The sequence below is a fragment of the Rhineura floridana genome, chromosome 15, assembly GCF_030035675.1.
Source record: "Rhineura floridana isolate rRhiFlo1 chromosome 15, rRhiFlo1.hap2, whole genome shotgun sequence".
Lineage (NCBI taxonomy): Eukaryota > Metazoa > Chordata > Lepidosauria > Squamata > Rhineuridae > Rhineura > Rhineura floridana.
In genome coordinates, this window is record NC_084494.1 from 18,817,951 (window position 1) to 18,836,209 (window position 18,259).

An 18,259-nucleotide genomic window follows, 5' to 3' on the forward strand; every position below is an offset into this window, starting at 1 on the left:
CTAAATGGACCAATTTCCTTCTTTGATATAAGCCAGCTTCCTATGTATAGTCATGGCATAGCCTTAAGGCACATATAGTGCCACAACCTTGCTGAAGCTAAGCAGGGCTAGAGCCGGTTGTTGCCTGGATGGGATGCAGCTTGGGAACCACGTGTATGCTGCCTTGAGCAGGAAGGAAGGTGGGATGTAAATGTAATCATGCAAATAATAATAATGGAATGCAAAAGCATACTAACTATAACGGGGGCGGTGGAGATGGAAAATAGTGTGAAACAAATGTCACAGCAATCTTGATAAAAATAAAAATCCCTAGTGAAGACAACACATTTGAACAGCTGCAACCAATGGTCCCAGATTGCCCCCTAGTGGCTAATGCATAAGATAGCACCCAGATCAGGCATGAGCCGTTCAGGTCACCTACAAGAAAAGCTTGAGATTCTAGCAAATGCAGGCCTGGCATCAGGACATAGCAGCCTTGGAAAGGTTGCTAGGCCCCCATTGCAGGATCTGCCATTGACATCTTCCTTGGGGCCCTTTAAATGCACTCTGGAGCTTGGTGAAGACTGATGGCTCCAATATCAGTGGGGCAGCGAATCCGCTCCAGTGCTTCATCTTGGACAGCTTCTTGAGTTTAAAACCCAGAGCAGATTCACTGCCCCACTGACACTAAAGCCACACGTCTCCACTGCCGGTGCTCCAATCACAACTGGACACTGTCATATTAATTTCCCACAATCCACCCACTTTGGCGTGACAGCCCCAAATGTGGGTTTTTTTGAGGGGGCTCAGCAATTTAGACAGGGCCCACCAGAGCAAACTTTGTTGAAGGCCTCCTCAACTAAGAGAGCTGGCCCTGTCTGCAATCTATAGGCAGGGGACCTTCTTCAGCCCAAGGGCCACATTTCTTCCTTGGCAACCTTCCAAAGACCACATGATTGTGGTGGGCAGGGCCAGAGGCAAAAGTGGGTTGAGCAACACAGTGTAATCTGGAGAGTTCCAAGAGCCACACTGAGGGATCTGGAGAATGAGGTCCCCCAATCCTGCCATAATCCAACAATTGATATAACTCTGATAGAGACACATCACTTTTTGCTTCCATCCAGAATGGACCAACACACAGAGCAACGGAAGAGCTTTCAGGGGTTTACTAATGTACAAGGTCATCAATAGCGACTTGACAGTTGGTTTATACATGCTCAGTGCCTGCTCCACTCCACTCCAGAAACATTAAGGACATGGTAAACATTCTTAGGAAAAAACAGGGGGGAGAGATTACCCCTTATTCCCACCCACCCCATCATATAATAACTGTACAGATTTGTTGCAGTTCTTGTTTCTCTAGCGTCAAAACATCCTAAACAGCCCATCAGGGACCACTCACTTGTCCCTGGCTTATCTGGTGGCATTGAATGGGATGCCATCCACCATTTTAATTTTCCCACTACGCCCCAGATGACTTGTTACGGCGTTCCTTTGGGACATTTTGGTTACTTAAAATGGGGGGCTGCTTCCAGACCCAGTCACTGATGCCATATAAGCTCATGACTAGGGATGTAAGAAAGCAGCAATTTCTGTTCCTGCCTGTCTCTGTCACAATCACTGCTGTTTCCAGTCTGCTGCAGTTTGGTCAAACACTACCTTATTCATCTCACTGTCTGCTATTTAACATAATTTACATAATTATTTAGGTACGTTATGAATTTAGTGGAATTAATGGCATAATTATTTCCACACCATTCATTTCAACATAAAGGAAACCTCAAATATATTGAAATAGTCATTAATTACATATTGGTAGTGAGCTTTAAGAAAACCCAAGAACATTGTGAGCAAATATTGATCATATTCGCTGGATGGATATCGATCATATTCACTGGACTGATTTCCATTTCAGACCTGTAACAAACAGCAAACAGCAGCCATCTCCGCTTCCATTTTCAATGGAATTCTCTACATCCCTACTCATGACTGGTGGAGCAAGCAGGTGTGCCTCACACAGAACACTTTATTGAAGGGCTGTTCTAATCTTCATCCAGCTCCATCTGGCATCTAATGAGTGACCCCATCCACAATGCACACATCCCCTAGAGGAGGAGTCAACATCTTTTGCGGGCCAGTGGGCATATTTGGAATTTGAGAAAGTGTTGTGGGCGCTAATCACAAAATGGCTGTTGTGGGGGGCAGATCACATCACAAAATGGCTGCTGTTACGGCATGGCAAAATGGCTGCCACATCTAAAAGAACAGGAAAAGAGACAGGGCCACAAAATTGTGTTGCATGCGCCCCCCCATCAATGGAAAAAAGGCACCTACATCAACATCCGTGAAACAGCCCCTCACAGAGAGAAGCTCACTCCTCCTCTGTTCATAACAGATAAGAAAGTGGTCCAATGAAATGTGTGCATGTTTATAAGGGGCATCCTCAATATAGGAGAGACCAAGCCAGTGCAAATAGGAAGTAAGCAGGAAGAGCAAATCATTTCTTGTATATTGTGGGTTTTTGAGGGGATATTTACAAAGTCCTTTTGTGGACACCATAGAAGGTGCTGATTGGCACACCAGCACCCACAGGTGGCACACTGGAGAGCCCTGCCCTATAGCAATAGCCTGCAGCACGGAATCCTTTTTTAAAAACATGCCTGGCTATTGTCTTGCTTCTCTCCCCGTGGTGACCAGATGCAAGGGTAGACCAGAACTTTGCATGCAGAAGGTTCCAGGTTCAACACCATCTACGTTAAAGGGGCCCAGGAAGGAGAGCTGGGAAAAGACCTTGGATGGCAACTGCCAGCCAGAGAGAGAGAGAGAGAACTGGGCCAGCTGGTCCAGTGGTCTCACTCCATGTAAGGCAGCTTCAAAGGAAAGGAAATGAGGGGGTTTGGGTAGAGGACAGGGAAGGGAGAAACTGCATCTGCTGAAATTCTTCTGATGTTAAAAATATAGAAGATTCATCCTCCACAACATCTGGTCATCCTTTCTCTTTCTCTGCTGCAATTCACTTGAGGTTGCAATGGGATCCACTTAGGAACCTAGAAAGCTGCCTTATGCCTAGTCAGAACTTTGCTCGGTCTTGTCTGCACTAACGCAGCAATTCTCCAGGATTTCAGGCAGGGAATCTCTCCCAGCCATACCTAGAGATGTTGGGGACTGAATTTGGGACCTTCTGCATGCAGAGCAGATACTCAACCACAGGACCACGGCCCTTCCCCTGTAGTTGCCAACCCAGCAGTTGAAGACTGATGCCCTAAAAGCAGGGATGAGGAACCTTTTGCAGTACAAGGGTCACATGCAAAAGTGGGTGGAGCAGGCCACCCAAGGGTCAGAGGTCTCCATCCTCCCATCCTGTCAAGCAAGAGGATGTTATAACCTTTCAAGGACACATTCCAGCCAAGCAAAAGCACTCAAGGACACCGGAGAGGGCTATGGCTTGTGGAGAGGGGGCATGTTTCAGGAAGAGCCTCAAGGGCCACACAGAAAGGCCTGGAGGGCCACATTCAGGCCCCAGGCCTGAGGGCCCCAGTCCTGCCTTCAAGAATCTTCTAAAAGCACCTAATAAGCTATCGGCCTGCAGGCCAGCTCTACATACATACATTTCTACAGAGTGAGAAATGTATTCTATGTGAACAAGAAGTTACCTAAATTCTGAATCATGAAAACCTGGATTCTGTGATCTGAAAAAATGGTTGCTAGTTGAGCAGAGGAAAGAAACCTTAGGCAGGATACTGAAGGTCCATACCTTGAGTATTATAACTCTTGATCCAGCCCCACTTATATAGAGATTTCCACTATACATTGCCCATGCAATTTCAGACCTTTCTTTGCAGCCTTAAGGGATAGAAACTTAGTTTTTTTTAAAAAAAATGTGGAGAGTCTCAGAATGTGGAATTCTGCACTCAGTGTAAAATTCTGCACTTGCATAGCATGTCTGCAGAGCACACACAGCCCTGCTAATAGTGGCATCATTCCATCACCTGAATTATTGACAGACCATCACTCCCTCTAGGTAATTACTCCCTTTTGCATTTTTAAGGATCCAGTATGGCTTTCCCGCCTTTCAGGTTTTCTTCCTTTCCTGCTTTTAGTTCTTCAGTAGACAGCTCAAAGTTTCTCCTCACTGACTTTGACAGGATAACACCTTCTCCATCAGTGGCTGCTATGTGACCGCAAGGAACATCAGCAGAACTGCAAGGCAAAGGAAATCCTCTGGAGACACTGCTGGATGCACTGGGGCCTTGCCCCCAGGAAAGCCAAGTTCTACAATGGCAAGTTGGACCCACATCAAGCCCCTGCCGAAGACCATGTGACATCTAGCAAAAATTAACCGTAATTTTTACTAGAGATGGGGGATAAATTCAATTCAGCTCGTATTTAAAGGTGAAGTTAGGTTTTATACCTTCAGAGATACTATGAGAACCAAAACACAGTCATTCTCCAAAATTCATACTTATCCGAATTTTGTGATGGAATTCTCTCACCAAACAATGTTTACAAAAATGCATATTTTTGTAAAGATACAAATACATATAAGTGAAAATAACATACAAAAATGTATTATATTAAGGGACATTGATTGCAAAATGTGTAAGTTAGCCAAAACTGCTTAACAAAAACATGTTTATTAGGAGAGATTCATATTAAAATGCTGATGAATTTTCATGAAGATATTTTTTTTAAAAAAAATGCAGATTGCTGCAGAAATGAGGATAATTAAATTTAAGGTTGGGAAAATGAGAAACCAAGAAAGCTGAAATTGACAGATCCTTCCATCCCTAACTTGTACACTCCTCAGTCTAGGATGACACTATAGTGTTCCAGACAAAGTAATAGACTGGGAAGAGGCCATGCTCCACGAGCTAGAGGGAGCCCCAGCTGACAAAGCGTCAAGGCGAGTTAAGCAGCAGAGCGAGTTCGGCAGCAGGGCGAGGAGGCCAGGGCCCCCCACTCTGCCCGTCTGTTCCCTGACCTCAACTAAACCGCAGTCTCCAACCCATTGACGTAATAAACCTTAAACAAAACTATGCAGGTAAGAAGCCAGCAGGGGTGTGGGGGCTTTCCAGTGTTTTGCACCGCTTGCAGCATGTACGACTATCTGCCTGTTGGACAGAAGTCGTGGGTGTGCTCTCGGTGCAATGAGCTCCTGGCTCTCCGGGAACGACTTCATTTCCTTGAGGCCAAGGTGGCGGACCTGGAAAAGCTGAGAGAGGCAGAGAGGTGTGTGGAGGAGGCCTTCAGGGACGTTATAGCTGTGTCCCACTCCAACGATGATAGCTCTCCTGCTATCATGGAGAACGATGGTCTCAGGGAAGGAGAGCATCCAGCTGAGGAAGAGGGAAACGATCCCTTAGAAGGGACCCATTCCTTGGGGGATGAGCAGCTATCCTCTCGTGCCGAGGATATATCTCCAGGGGGTGGAGGGATCCTTGTAGTGGGTGATTCGATCATTAGGAACATAGACAGTGGGGTGTGTGATGGGTGTGTAGACCGCAAGGTGTTTTCCCTGCCTGGTGCGAAGGTTGCGGATATCGCCCGTCGTTTAGATAGTTTGGTAGACAGTGCTGGGAAGGAGTCAGTGGTCGTGGTGCATGTTGGCACCAACGACATGGGGAAATGCAGCCATGAGGTCCTGGAAGCAAAATTTAGGTTGCTAGGTAGGATGCTGAAAGCCAGGACCTCCAAGGTGGCTTTCTCTGAAATGCTACCGGTTCCACGCACAGGACCAGCCAGACAGGCCCAGCTTCGCAGTCTCAATGCATGGATGAGACGATGGTGTCGGGTGGAAGGGTTTGGATTTGTTAGGCACTGGGGAACATTTTGGGACAAGCCGGGCCTGTACAAAAGGGACGGGCTCCACTTGAACCAGAATGGAACCAGACTGCTGGCACTTAAAATTAAAAAGGTAGCAGAGCACCTTTTAAACTGACTGAGGGGGGAAACCCGACAGGAGCTGAGAAAGGTCCGGTTTGGAATAAACCTCCCCCCTGGGATAAAAACCAAAGAAATGATGAAATTTTAAAAGGGGTAAGGCCTAGAAGTAGGCATTGTGAGAGCAGGGGCACAGGATATAAATGCAGAAGAGCAAAATTACCACAGGCCTAACCACAAGTGCCAAAGACACTTGAAGAGAGACACTGCTTACAAGTGCCTGTACGCTAATGCTAGGAGCCTCCGAACCAAGATGGGAGAACTGGAGTGCTTGGTCTTAGAGGAGAGCATTGATATAGTGAGCATAACGGAGACCTGGTGGAATGGAGAAAATAAGTGGGATACGGTTATCCCTGGATATAAACTATATCGAAAGGACAGGGAAGGACGTATTGGTGGCGGAGTCGCTCTATACGTGAAAGAAGGCATTGAATCCAGCAAGCTCGAAACCCCAAAAGAGGCAGACTCCTCCACAGAATCGTCGTGGGTGGTGATACCATGCCCCAGGAGGGACTTAATACTGGGAACGATCTATCGTCCCCCTGATCAAAATGCTCAGGGAGACCTTGAGATAAGATATGAAATTGAGGAAGCATCCAAACTAGGAATGTGGTAGTAATGGGTGACTTCAACTACCCGGACATAGACTGGCTGCATATGTGTTCCAGTCATGACAAAGAAGCAAAGTTTCTAGATATTCTAAATGACTATTCCCTAGACCAGTTGGTCATGGAACCGACCAGAGGGAGGGCAACCCTGGACTTAATCCTCAGTGGGGACCGGGACCTGGTGCAAGATGTAAGTGTTGTTGAACCGATTGGGAGCAGTGACCACAGTGCTATTAAATTAAACATACATGTAACTGGCCAATTGCCAAGAAAATCCAACACGGTCACATTTGACTTCAAAAGAGGAAACTTCACAAAAATGAGGGGATTGGTAAAAAGAAAGCTGAAAAACAAAGTCCAGAGGGTCACATCACTCGAAAATGCTTGGAAGTTGTTTAAAAACACTATATTAGAAGCTCAACTGGAGTGCATACCGCAGATCAGAAAAGGTACCGCCAGGGCCAAAAAGATGCCAGCATGGTTAACAAGCAAAGTCAAGGAAGCTCTTAGAGGCAAAAAGTCTTCCTTCAGAAAATGGAAGTCTTGTCCGAATGAAGAAAATAAAAAAAGAACACAAACTCTGGCAAAAGAAATGCAAGAAGACAATAAGGGATGCTAAAAAAGAATTTGAGGAGCACATGGCTAAGAACATAAAAACCAACAACAAAAAATTATATAAATACATTCAAAGCAGGAGACCATCTAGGGAGGCGATTGGACCCTTGGATAATAAGGGAGTCAAAGGTGTACTAAAGAACGATAAGGAGATTGCAGAGAAGCTAAATGAATTCTTTGCATCTGTCTTCACAGTGGAAGATATAGGGCAGATCCCTGAACCTGAACTAACATTTGCAGGAAGGGATTCTGAGGAACTGAGACAAATAGTGGTAACGAGAGAGGAAGTTCTAGGCTTAATGGACAATATAAAAACTGACAAATCACCGGGCCCGGATGGCATCCACCCAAGAGTTCTCAAAGAACTCAAATGTGAAATTGCTGATCTGCTAACTAAAATATGTAACTTGTCCCTTGGGTCCTCCTCCGTGCCTGAGGACTGGAAAGTGGCAAATGCAACGCCAATCTTCAAAAAGGGATCCAGAGGGGATCCCGGAAATTACAGGCCAGTTAGCTTAACTTCTGTCCCTGGAAAACTGGTAGAAAGTATTATTAAAGCTAGATTAACTAAACACATAGAACAACAAGCCTTGCTGAAGCAGAGCCAGCATGGCTTCTGCAAGGGAAAGTCCTGTCTCAGTAACCTATTAGAATTCTTTGAGAGTGTCAACAAGCATATAGATAGAGGTGATCCAGTGGACATAGTGTACTTAGACTTTCAAAAAGCGTTTGACAAGGTACCTCACCAAAGGCTTCTGAGGAAGCTTAGCAGTCATGGAATAAGAGGAGAGGTCCTCTTGTGGATAAGGAATTGGTTAAGAAGCAGAAAGCAGAGAGTAGGAATAAACGGACAGTTCTCCCAATGGAGGGCTGTAGAAAGTGGAGTCCCTCAAGGATCGGTATTGGGACCTGTACTTTTCAACTTGTTCATTAATGACCTAGAATTAGGAGTGAGCAGTGAAGTGGCCAAGTTTGCTGACAACACTAAATTGTTCAGGGTTGTTAAAACAAAAAGGGATTGCGAAGAGCTCCAAAAAGACCTCTCCAAACTGAGTGAATGGGCGGAAAAATGGCAAATGCAATTCAATATAAACAAGTGTAAAATTATGCATATTGGAGCAAAAAATCTTAATTTCACATATACGCTCATGGGGTCTGAACTGGCGGTGACCGACCAGGAAAGAGACCTCGGGGTTGTAGTGGACAGCACGATGAAAATGTCGACCCAGTGTGCGGCAGCTGTGAAAAAGGCAAATTCCATGCTAGCAATAATTAGGAAAGGTATTGAAAATAAAACAGTCGATATCATAATGCCGTTGTATAAATCTATGGTGCGGCCGCATTTGGAATACTGTGTACAGTTCTGGTCGCCTCATCTCAAAAAGGATATTATAGAGTTGGAAAAGGTTCAGAAGAGGGCAACCAGAATGATCAAGGGGATGGAGCGACTCCCTTACGAGGAAAGGTTGCAGCATTTGGGGCTTTTTAGTTTAGAGAAAAGGCGGGTCAGAGGAGACATGATAGAAGTGTATAAAATTATGCATGGCATTGAGAAAGTGGATAGAGAAAAGTTCTTCTCCCTCTCTCATAATACTAGAACTCGTGGACATTCAAAGAAGCTGAATGTTGGAAGATTCAGGACAGACAAAAGGAAGTACTTCTTTACTCAGCGCATAGTTAAACTATGGAATTTGCTCCCACAAGATGCAGTAATGGCCACCAGCTTGGACGGCTTTAAAAGAAGATTAGACAAATTCATGGAGGACAGGGCTATCAATGGCTACTAGCCATGATGGCTGTGCTCTGCCACCCTAGTCAGAGGCAGCATGCTCTGCAAACCAGTTGCCGGAAGCCTCAGGAGGGGAGAGTGTTCTTGCACTCGGGTCCTGCTTGCGGGCTTCCCCCAGGCACCTGGTTGGCCACTGTGAGAACAGGATGCTGGACTAGATGGGCCACTGGCCTGATCCAGCAGGCTCTTCTTATGTTCTTATGTTCATGTGCTCCTTCCAGATGTTGTGGACTACCAATTCCCATCAGCTCCAGCCAGAATGGCCAATGGTCACGGATGATGGGAGCTGGAGTTCACAACATTTGAAGGGATCCATGCTGGTTGTCCCTATAATAGAGAGGGATGGGGAAAACATTTGATTCACATTTAAAGGCGAAGCTACCCAATTTGCACTTTCCAAAGCAGAATGTGAAGTGAAACACATCCACCTTTTGAAATTTGCACTTCCCCCATTTTTGCAGTGCAGTTCTTCAGCCAAGTAATGTGTACAGAAATGCTTAGGCTAGGGCGAAATGTGCATTAAAGATGCATATTGTCATGAAAATAATATACCAAAAAAATATGATTTAAGGGAAATTGCTTTGCAAAAGTGTGTATATTGGGCAAAATTGCATACAAGAATGTGTATATTAGGAGAAATAATAAATTCTGATAAATTTTCATGAGGACTTAAAAAAATAGCAAACTTATATGGAACTGTGAAGAACTGAATTTAAGATTGAAAAATGAGAAACTGAGAGAAACAAGACATTAACATATTCAGCCATCCTAATGGTCAGAAAAATATAACCTGCCTTTTCACAATATTGTCAAGATGGAGATCTATCAAGTGTTAACTGGGGACTGAATTGGCAATACATCTCCCACAGTCTTGCCTATTGTGTGAAGGGGAGCAAGGACACACCTGCCCTCCCCACCCACCTGTTGCACCAACCCCACCTCCAACATCCCCACATGTCTACACAATGACATCACTTTCAAATTCACATAAAACAAAATAATCAGTTACTAGATTTGGCTAAGGCAATGGACTGTGTGATTTTGACCTGCAGACCCAAGAGTTTTAATACAAGTGGGCCTGAGATACATCTGAATGGGATGTCCTTGCACGGACATGAGGGGACATCAGAGATAAAGCTAGCATGATGGGAAGGGCAGGCAGTTCCCCGCTTCTCTCCATGTCATGGCATGGGATGCTCAAAGATTTTGTTCCGTCTACATTTTTAGGCAAACCTGATTCACACTTCCCACTGCAATGCATGGATCAGAATACAGTTTTTGCACTTCTCCAAATTTTGGGACAAACGTCTCAGCTAAAAAAAAAGTACAATAATGTGTACAAAAATGAAATATTTTAGGGCCAAGTGTATACAAAAATCCATGCTTTTGTATAAAATATTACAAAAGAGAGGATTTTTTGCATTGATTTTCAGAGATTGATGAAAAATAGGATAGAATAGACCTATGAATGAAACAGACATGAAGAATTGACACAGACCAGAAATAGACAGGTCCATCCATCCCCTGTGATGGACTGAATCAGCATTTTCTGGAAAGCTCATTCCTACATGAGTTACCAGTTTGAGAATCATTGGGCTGGTTCACACTGCGACTTACTGTGAGATAGGTGCTATTTGCATCCCCGTTTAATTTGGATGGTTCACATGATGTTAAAGGCAATCGGCAGCTATCACAGTTTCCCCATATCAAACTGATCCCTTTATAATCCAAAAAGGGAAGGAAAAAGCATCTCCAGTTCGTATTGCTAGGGCTTGCAGATGCTTTGCTCCGATGCATTTAGGTGGGTGTGTTAATCATTCCCCTCTCCACGCCCACTCCCTCCTCCCTTTTTTCATGTTATTTCCTTCTGGCTCCCGTTCTGCAAGGCTGCTGCACACAGTGCTTTATTTTTCTTTCCCCCTAACTTGTGCAAAAAAAGCATAACACTGTTCAAACAAATATTTGTATTTCAGCTAGATTGTGAAAATACAAATAATTGCACTTCAGGATTTTTTTTTTTTTTATGAAACCTCCTCTGGAACAAATTGAGCATGCTCGGTTGCCAAGGTAACCAGAGGAAGCAGTTGTTTGACCTTAAGAGAGTGTGGTCATTAGGAAGCTGCATGGTTGAACCTTTCCCTTCAGTATGAATGGAAAACTGGCTTGGAAGGTAGGAGTGTGAACATTGCAAATCTATTGCAAAGGCAAAAGCTTCGTCTTTAATATGGAGTTTAGCTCCTGTGTGAATGAGCCCTTTGATATAGCCTCGTAGGGAGCAGAGCTGCAGGGAGATCTTGGCTTCTAGAGATATCATTAAATGATGAGACTGAAAGACGAAGAAATACAGACCTTCCAGCGGTTCCCACACTCATTGCACAGCACAAAGGTCGTCATGGGCTCGTCAGCGCTCCGAGTTTGGACCTTGAAGGAGAAAGCCAGCTGTGTGACCAGGGTGTTTCTGAGCAAACTAGAGCACAAATACAAGCACCGAAGGAAGCCTGCCCCAGCTTCCATCATTTAATTCCCAACTAAATTCCTCCGGTTTTCATTGCTACTATCGGGTTTAAGCACACCCAGTTTTAAATCACAGTTTTATACTAACTAAGAAAAGCTGGATTCTGCAGCTTGCATAAATTACATAAATTAAGCAGATACTTGTTTTGCATCCTTCTTTCTCCTTCTGCTAGCCAGAAAGCTGGGCAAAGAGCTAGGGCAGGGCGCACACATGCACACTCACACATATATTACAGGTTGTATCCAGTGCTAGTCCTATTCAGAGCAGACCCATTGAAATGAATGAACAAGACTACATTTGGTCCATTAATTTCAATGGGACTACTCCAAGCAAAGCTTAGTTGGATACAACCCTATATATATATATATATATATATATTGCACCTGTGTACACAGGTGCCCAAGTCTCCTGTTTTCCTTTTAACCTTTGTGTTGTTTTAATGGGATTGTTTTGTTGTGTATTTTCATTATGGGTATTTATATGCTTGTGTAATTGGTTTTTGTAATCTGTAGAAGCCTATTTGGCATTAAATGGTATATAAATAATAATACTCTGTGTGTCTGTCTGTCTGTCTGTCTGTCTACAGATTAGGGATGGGATCTGTCGGCCGGTGACAGTTCAAAAGCATTTTGTCAACCTAACAGGTCGGTATCAGTTTGAGTTTGTTCTTTGTTCCCCAGCTGCTGCTTTTCCTAATCTGGTTTTTTTGCCCTTGCAAAAATTATTTATATTAATATCAATATTTTTACAAGAAATATTGATCATTTTAAAGCAAATATCAATATTTAGAAAGGAAATGTTGATAAATATCAATCAAATTATTATTCTTAATATTGATATTTTAGAGGATTTTTTTTAACAAAAGTCTATTTTCAAAAATAGCAGCAGAAAATCACTACATAAAAATCTGATCTGCAATGATACGCAAATTAATGGAAATTCTGTACCCAATCTAAACTGGGTGGAATTCTAGCACATCCCTAATACGGATGGATAGGTAGAGAAGCAGGCAGACAGATCTGCAAATCTTGCTCAGCTTTTGCCGCAGCTCCTGAAATTTCTCTCTCCCTCTCCAGTATTACGTACAACTAATGTGTTTTACATTCCTTATCTCATTTACCACCTACATCTCTGGTGAAAGGTATTCCCCCTCCCATATGAACTTGCCTGGGGTCTTAAGATTAGCGTCTGAGGACTTGTTCAACAGCCTGGTCCACATTCCCTTACCTGATTATACGTGCAGTTCTTCTTTTTGCATTTGCCACACTGGAAGAGGTCCGTGGCGGTGCCTCCAGTCTTTGCCATCTGATGCTCTCGGATGGCTTCTTGGGTCATGGCGTTCCTCAGCTCCTTCAGTTCATCACTAGCCATTTCCTGCAATGCACAATAAATCAATAAAAGCACATAAGAGCAACCCTGCTGGATTCTCTAGTCCAGCACCTTGTTTCCCATAGTGGCCAAAGGAGCCCAAAGGGAGGAGATGAGCGCAATAACCCTCTAGTTAAATCACAAAAGACTAGGGTGGTCCCTCAGTTGAGGATGTATCATAAGAGCTTATGCATTCTCTTAATAGTGACAAGGGCTGAAGTTGCGAGCACGCACAGGTACAGGATGAGGAAAACCTGGCTAAGGACTGGAGGATCTGTAAGTTTCAGTCTCTTTCTCTCCTTGATGTTATTTTTTTTTAAACCACACATACAGGCATACCCTGCTTAACGTTGCTTCACTTAACGTTGTCTCGCTATAACGTACATGCTCCATCCGTCCCCATCCCCCGCTTAAAGTTTGCGCGCTTCGCAATAACGTACATTTTATTGGCATGACGCCACTGCCATCTAGTGGTGACTGCGTGCAGTACAAGTGAAGACAATTGCTTCACTTAAAGTAGATTTTCACTTAAAGTATACTCTCCAGTCCCATTGCGAACGTTAAAGCGGGGTATGCCTGTATAGGGCTTCACATACAATCTGAATGTCAAAAACCAGTTTCAAAAATTCATACACAGGGATCTTAAAGGAGTAGTAGTTAAAGACAGTACACAAAAGCAAAAAAGGACAATATAATTAAATATAAATATAAACCTACATTTTCAGATCAGTATCTTGGAAGAGTATCTTGCAAGCCCCGACAATCTGATTGTATCAATCAGCCAAAAATCCTGCAAACCCTCCTTTGGTCCAGCTACATCTTTACATGCCCCTTGCTTGATATCAGCTGTATGACAGGTAGGTATAGTTTGACCAAAACGGCCTTACAAGCCAAATGGGAAGGGCTGACAAGCTAAATTAGGCCCATAAGGCAGAGGTTCCCCATTGCTGATGTAGAAAGGTAAACTGTAATCCAACATATTGGATTATGGGCTGAATCACACCCTGGGCTCCTACTGGTATGAAAGGAGGGATGTACATTTGATAAATAAATATATATTCTCCCCACTTACTTCTGCTGTCATCTTGGCGATGAGGCTGGGCGGTATGGCACCACACAACACATTTCGGCGCAAACCAGGGTTCTTGGGGTCCTTCAGGTTGCTGATCCGGCTCCTCACTCGGTTACGGTATTTCATATCGGTGCTCTTCAGCTCCTGGTAGATACGTGGAGGTGTCAAGGAAGAAGTGCAAAATGGAGAACAAGCACATATGGAATGGGCCATAACTCAGTGGGTAACGCACGTGCTATGCACGGAGAAAGAGACCCCAGGTTCGATCTCCCAGTAAAAAAGGTTTCAGACTGACGGGGATGCGACAGATCTCTGGCTGAGACCCTAGAAAGCTACTGCTATTCACAGTAGATAGCAGTGATCAGTGGAGGCTCGTCCATTAGGGCAAACAGCCCCACCAAGCACAGTCTGCCCTTACCAGCCTACCTGCCTTCTTACTTACGGCCAGTCCAGGGAGTGGCACTGCCTATCAGAGGATGGGGCAAACCAGGATTAGCGGGCTCCACCTGATACTGGCTCTGGCTTTACCTGCTACCAGCTTCCCTGCCTTCCACCCTGCTAGTCTCAATGGGCATCAGGGTCCACTGACAGAGATTGTAGCAGGAAAGATGGACCAATGGCTGGACACAGGACAAGTCAGCTTTCTTTATTCTCATTATATTCTGGTGGCTGCTGGCTGGGGTCCAAAAGACGTGACGCAAGCGTTCTGTGACGGAATCTCTTTACACTCCTCCCCCTTTACAAGGCGCTAAAAGTTTGATTGGAGGAGATAAAGATTGGCAAAAATGACTGAGAAGGAGGAAGCTGACAGCCAGGGCCACCCCCTGGACTTGTAAGTAAGGAGGTAAGCAGGTGGGGGCTGGCTGAGAACAGAATGAGGTTGGTGGGGCAGGGCCCCATTCGCCCTAATGGACCAGACTCCACTGTAAATGTGTGTCAGGGGGTCTGATTGTGCATCTTCCAGGTCTCATCTATTTCTCTCCCCAGCCCCAATTCAAGACTGATATGCATATAGATGTTTCCTAAGTGCTTCCAGTGCTTCACTGATATTATACATAAAAGCACACTGTACGGTAATGCTTTTAGGATAAGCAATATCCTCTGATTTTATAGAATGGAGGGTAAGGCTACAAGAGTGAGCTATATCAAAACATTTGTCCTTGTCCACATTGATACCCAGCAACCCATACTATCCAAAGGATATGATCTTCAATTTCAGCTGCCATCTTGTCACAATTGACTCCAAACTCCTTGTAGTCATCTAAGGAGAAAAGGTGCAAAGAAAGTGGAGAGGGAATTAAGAGTTTTGATCAGGCGATTCAGGTCCCATTCTATATTCCACCACGGAAAGACGTGTTTATTTGTATAATTTTATACCCCACTTTTGTGTGGTGTAGTGGTTAAGGTGTTGCACTACGGCCTGGGAGACCAGGGTTCGAATCCCCACATAGCCATGAAGCTCACTGGGTGACCTTGGGCCAGTCACTGCCTCTCAGCCTCATGAAAACCCATTCATAGGGCCACCATAAGTCAGAATCGACTTGAAGGTAGTACATTTACATTTTTTGTACTTTAAAAGGAATTATGTTGCTGCCATGCAGTAGCAAAACAATAAAATCCTGTACAGCTATATTACGTGGCCACATTGGGGGCCCATCAGAGGCCCAGGCTAAGAACCCTGTTAAGTCTGGCACAACCCGAGGTCCACCCAGCAGTATCTGCACCAAGGAAGGTCATCTTAAAAGTTATACAGCAAGAAAATAAGGGTAATAAAAACCACACTCTGCAAATTAATACTAAATTATTATTAATAATATTGAGTTTTAATTCAATTATTTTATATCCCACACCGGGGAGCCTATGAACATTTTATGACATTGTCCCACTCCTGCCAGTGACTCCTGACTTCCACTCTGGGCCCCTCCAGATGGCCTGCTTTTTCTGCAGTCCTCCTGATTTGCTCGCACACTATGAGAGTCAGACTATGTCCAATTTTCACTGAGCATTCATTCCGATTTGTTTACAGGGCAGTCACAGGACAATAAGCATTCCTCCCAATTTGCTTGCACAATCGTACCATTCATCCATCCCTCATTTTTCAGTGCATTTCCTGTCACTTTACCAACCGCAAAAGGACTCTTTTTTTGAAAAAAAAGGGGATGTGTTGCACTAGGACAACAGAGCGCTTTCATCTGTTTAAATGCACAAACCTGAAGTTCCAGCACACTCTTGAATCCCTCTCGTAAAATTTGAGACAATCTGGAGGCACCCTCTGTAAAGCAGGGGGTGGGGAACATGGTGCCCTCCAGATGTTGTTGGACTACAGCTCCCATCAGCCCCAGCTAGCATGGCCAATGGAGTTATAGTCCAGCAACCTCTGGAGGGCTGCAGCTTCCCCATCCCTGCTGAAAAGTTTCCTGGGCCACAGAGACATAGTGCAGGAACACACTCACTGTTCTGCCGATTCCAGTGCGTCTCCACCTTTCTTCTGAAAATGGGGGCACACAGTGTGCGTCAAACCACGTCCTTTTTTTACTGTAAAACCTGGTGGGATCAGCTCGAGTGCATTTTTTAAAATTCAGCTTCAAACAGATTTCGCAACTGATCAGCAGATCAACCTGTTCCCCCTTCAGGTGTGGCTAACAGAAATGCTTTGTTCTGGCACCTAATGTGTTTACAGCCATATTTGCCCGCTCACCATCCATTTTCAGAGCCGCTGACACCATCTCGATGCATTTGTCCCGGACTGAGTCTCCCGTCAGATAGCAAGAGGTCAAGAAGCAGCTGGACGATGCAAATGTTGGAGTGATGGGGCTGGTGGGGGTCTTGGGCACATCTGGCCTAGCTTTGCTTTGGGATCTGAAGAGGGCAGCAAACAACAGGCCTTGCAAATATCATCGACCGCCTACCTAAGATAACCTAGCTCTCACCACAGTCAAGTCTGTGGTCTGTCCTGGGCCACTCCAGACCACAGGTATGTGTGGGAGGGGGGGCTTATGTAACTAAATGCTCCTCCATATTAAAAAAATTGATGACACCCTCCCCTTTCCAGCCTAGCCTTCTCTCCAAAATCTAGTCCTGAGCCAATCCCAAGCTAGCAACCAGATGCTCTCCCACAATACTAGAACTGGAGAGCCATCCAATGAAACTGACTGGCAGATTCAGGAATGAATAGAAAGAGTACCTCTTCATACAGTAACATCCTTAACTTATGGAACTCACTGCCACAAGGTATGTCAACAGATGGTCAATAGCTTAGATAGCTTTAAAAGGAGATTCGACAAATTCATGGAGGATAAGGCAATCAACGGTTACTAGTCCTGATGGGGTTTTCACGTCCTTCAGCTTTAGAGACAGTATACCTCTGAAGACCAATTGCTAAGAAACAGTAATGTGAGAGGACTATTGCTCGCATGTCCTGTTTGTTGGCTTCCCAGGGACATCAAATTAACAACTGTTTGAAAGAGGATGATGGACCTGATGAACCACTGGTCTGACCCAGCAGGGCTCTTCTTAATTATGGCTCTAACTCATTACAATCAGTGCAGTGTACTGGTAAATAAAGTTGGACTAGGACCTAGGAGACCAGGGTTCAAATCCCTACTCAGCCATGAAGCTCAGTAGGTGATCTTGAACCAGTCACTGGGTTGTAGCCATCTTGGTTTTACTCTGAGTAGACCCACTGAAATTAATGGACATAACTTAGTCATGTTAATTCATATCGATGGGTATGGTCCAAGCAGAACTAGGATTGGCTATAGCCCAACGTCTCTCAGCCTAACCTACCTCACAGGATTGTTGTGAGGATAAAATGAGGAACCAGGTGTGCCACCTGGAGTTCCTTGGAGGGCAGGTGGGATATAAATGTAATACTTAACTGATGCCCTTTGGCTGCCCTCCCGCCTCATATCCAGTTTCGTCTGTTCCACACTAGGAATGGGGACTCCCACCACACCCCCAGCAATACCTCTCATCTTTGCTATCTGTAGAATTTTTCCAAGAACCAGGAGGAGACGCAGCGGGGTTGGAGCCAGTGGAGGCTCTCCTGGAAGGGAGTTACAGAGAGGTAATAAACAAAATGCAAAAAACACCCTCATGCCAAAAAGAGTGGGAAGATTCCTACGTCTAGTTTAATTTCACGACAATTAAGCAGCATTTCAACATTCAAATTAGCATTAACAGGAAGCAAGCAACCTCAACACACTGTTTTAGACACCTGCTAAAACCTTTATTTTATTATTTCAGCTAACCAATATCCAGACACACAGAGCCTCTGCAGACAACCTATTTATTGAGCAGTCAACCTGATTTGCTTGGGGAAGGGCCGCAGCTCAGCAGCAGAGCATCTTCTTTGCATGCAGAAGGTCCCAGGT

The 18,259-nt window shown here is 44.6% G+C and overlaps 1 protein-coding gene across 3 annotated transcripts in view; it reads right to left on the reverse strand.

Annotated features, from left to right (window-relative positions):
- Positions 1 to 1,123: 1,123 nt before the first annotated feature.
- The window catches only part of TCEA3 (transcription elongation factor A3), a 55,358-nt gene continuing 38,222 nt past the window's right edge, over positions 1,124 to 18,259 (reverse strand). For all 3 annotated transcript variants that reach the window (XM_061596109.1, XM_061596108.1, XM_061596107.1), the window contains 7 exons: positions 17,854 to 17,931; positions 16,585 to 16,745; positions 15,091 to 15,147; positions 13,887 to 14,041; positions 12,674 to 12,820; positions 11,281 to 11,352; positions 1,124 to 4,179 (listed from right to left, as the gene is read on the reverse strand). In XM_061596109.1, the coding sequence (XP_061452093.1) occupies positions 4,171 to 4,179; positions 11,281 to 11,352; positions 12,674 to 12,820; positions 13,887 to 14,041; positions 15,091 to 15,147; positions 16,585 to 16,745; positions 17,854 to 17,931 (679 nt within the window). In that variant the 3' untranslated portion in view covers positions 1,124 to 4,170. The remainder of the gene's footprint in view (positions 4,180 to 11,280; positions 11,353 to 12,673; positions 12,821 to 13,886; positions 14,042 to 15,090; positions 15,148 to 16,584; positions 16,746 to 17,853; positions 17,932 to 18,259) is intronic.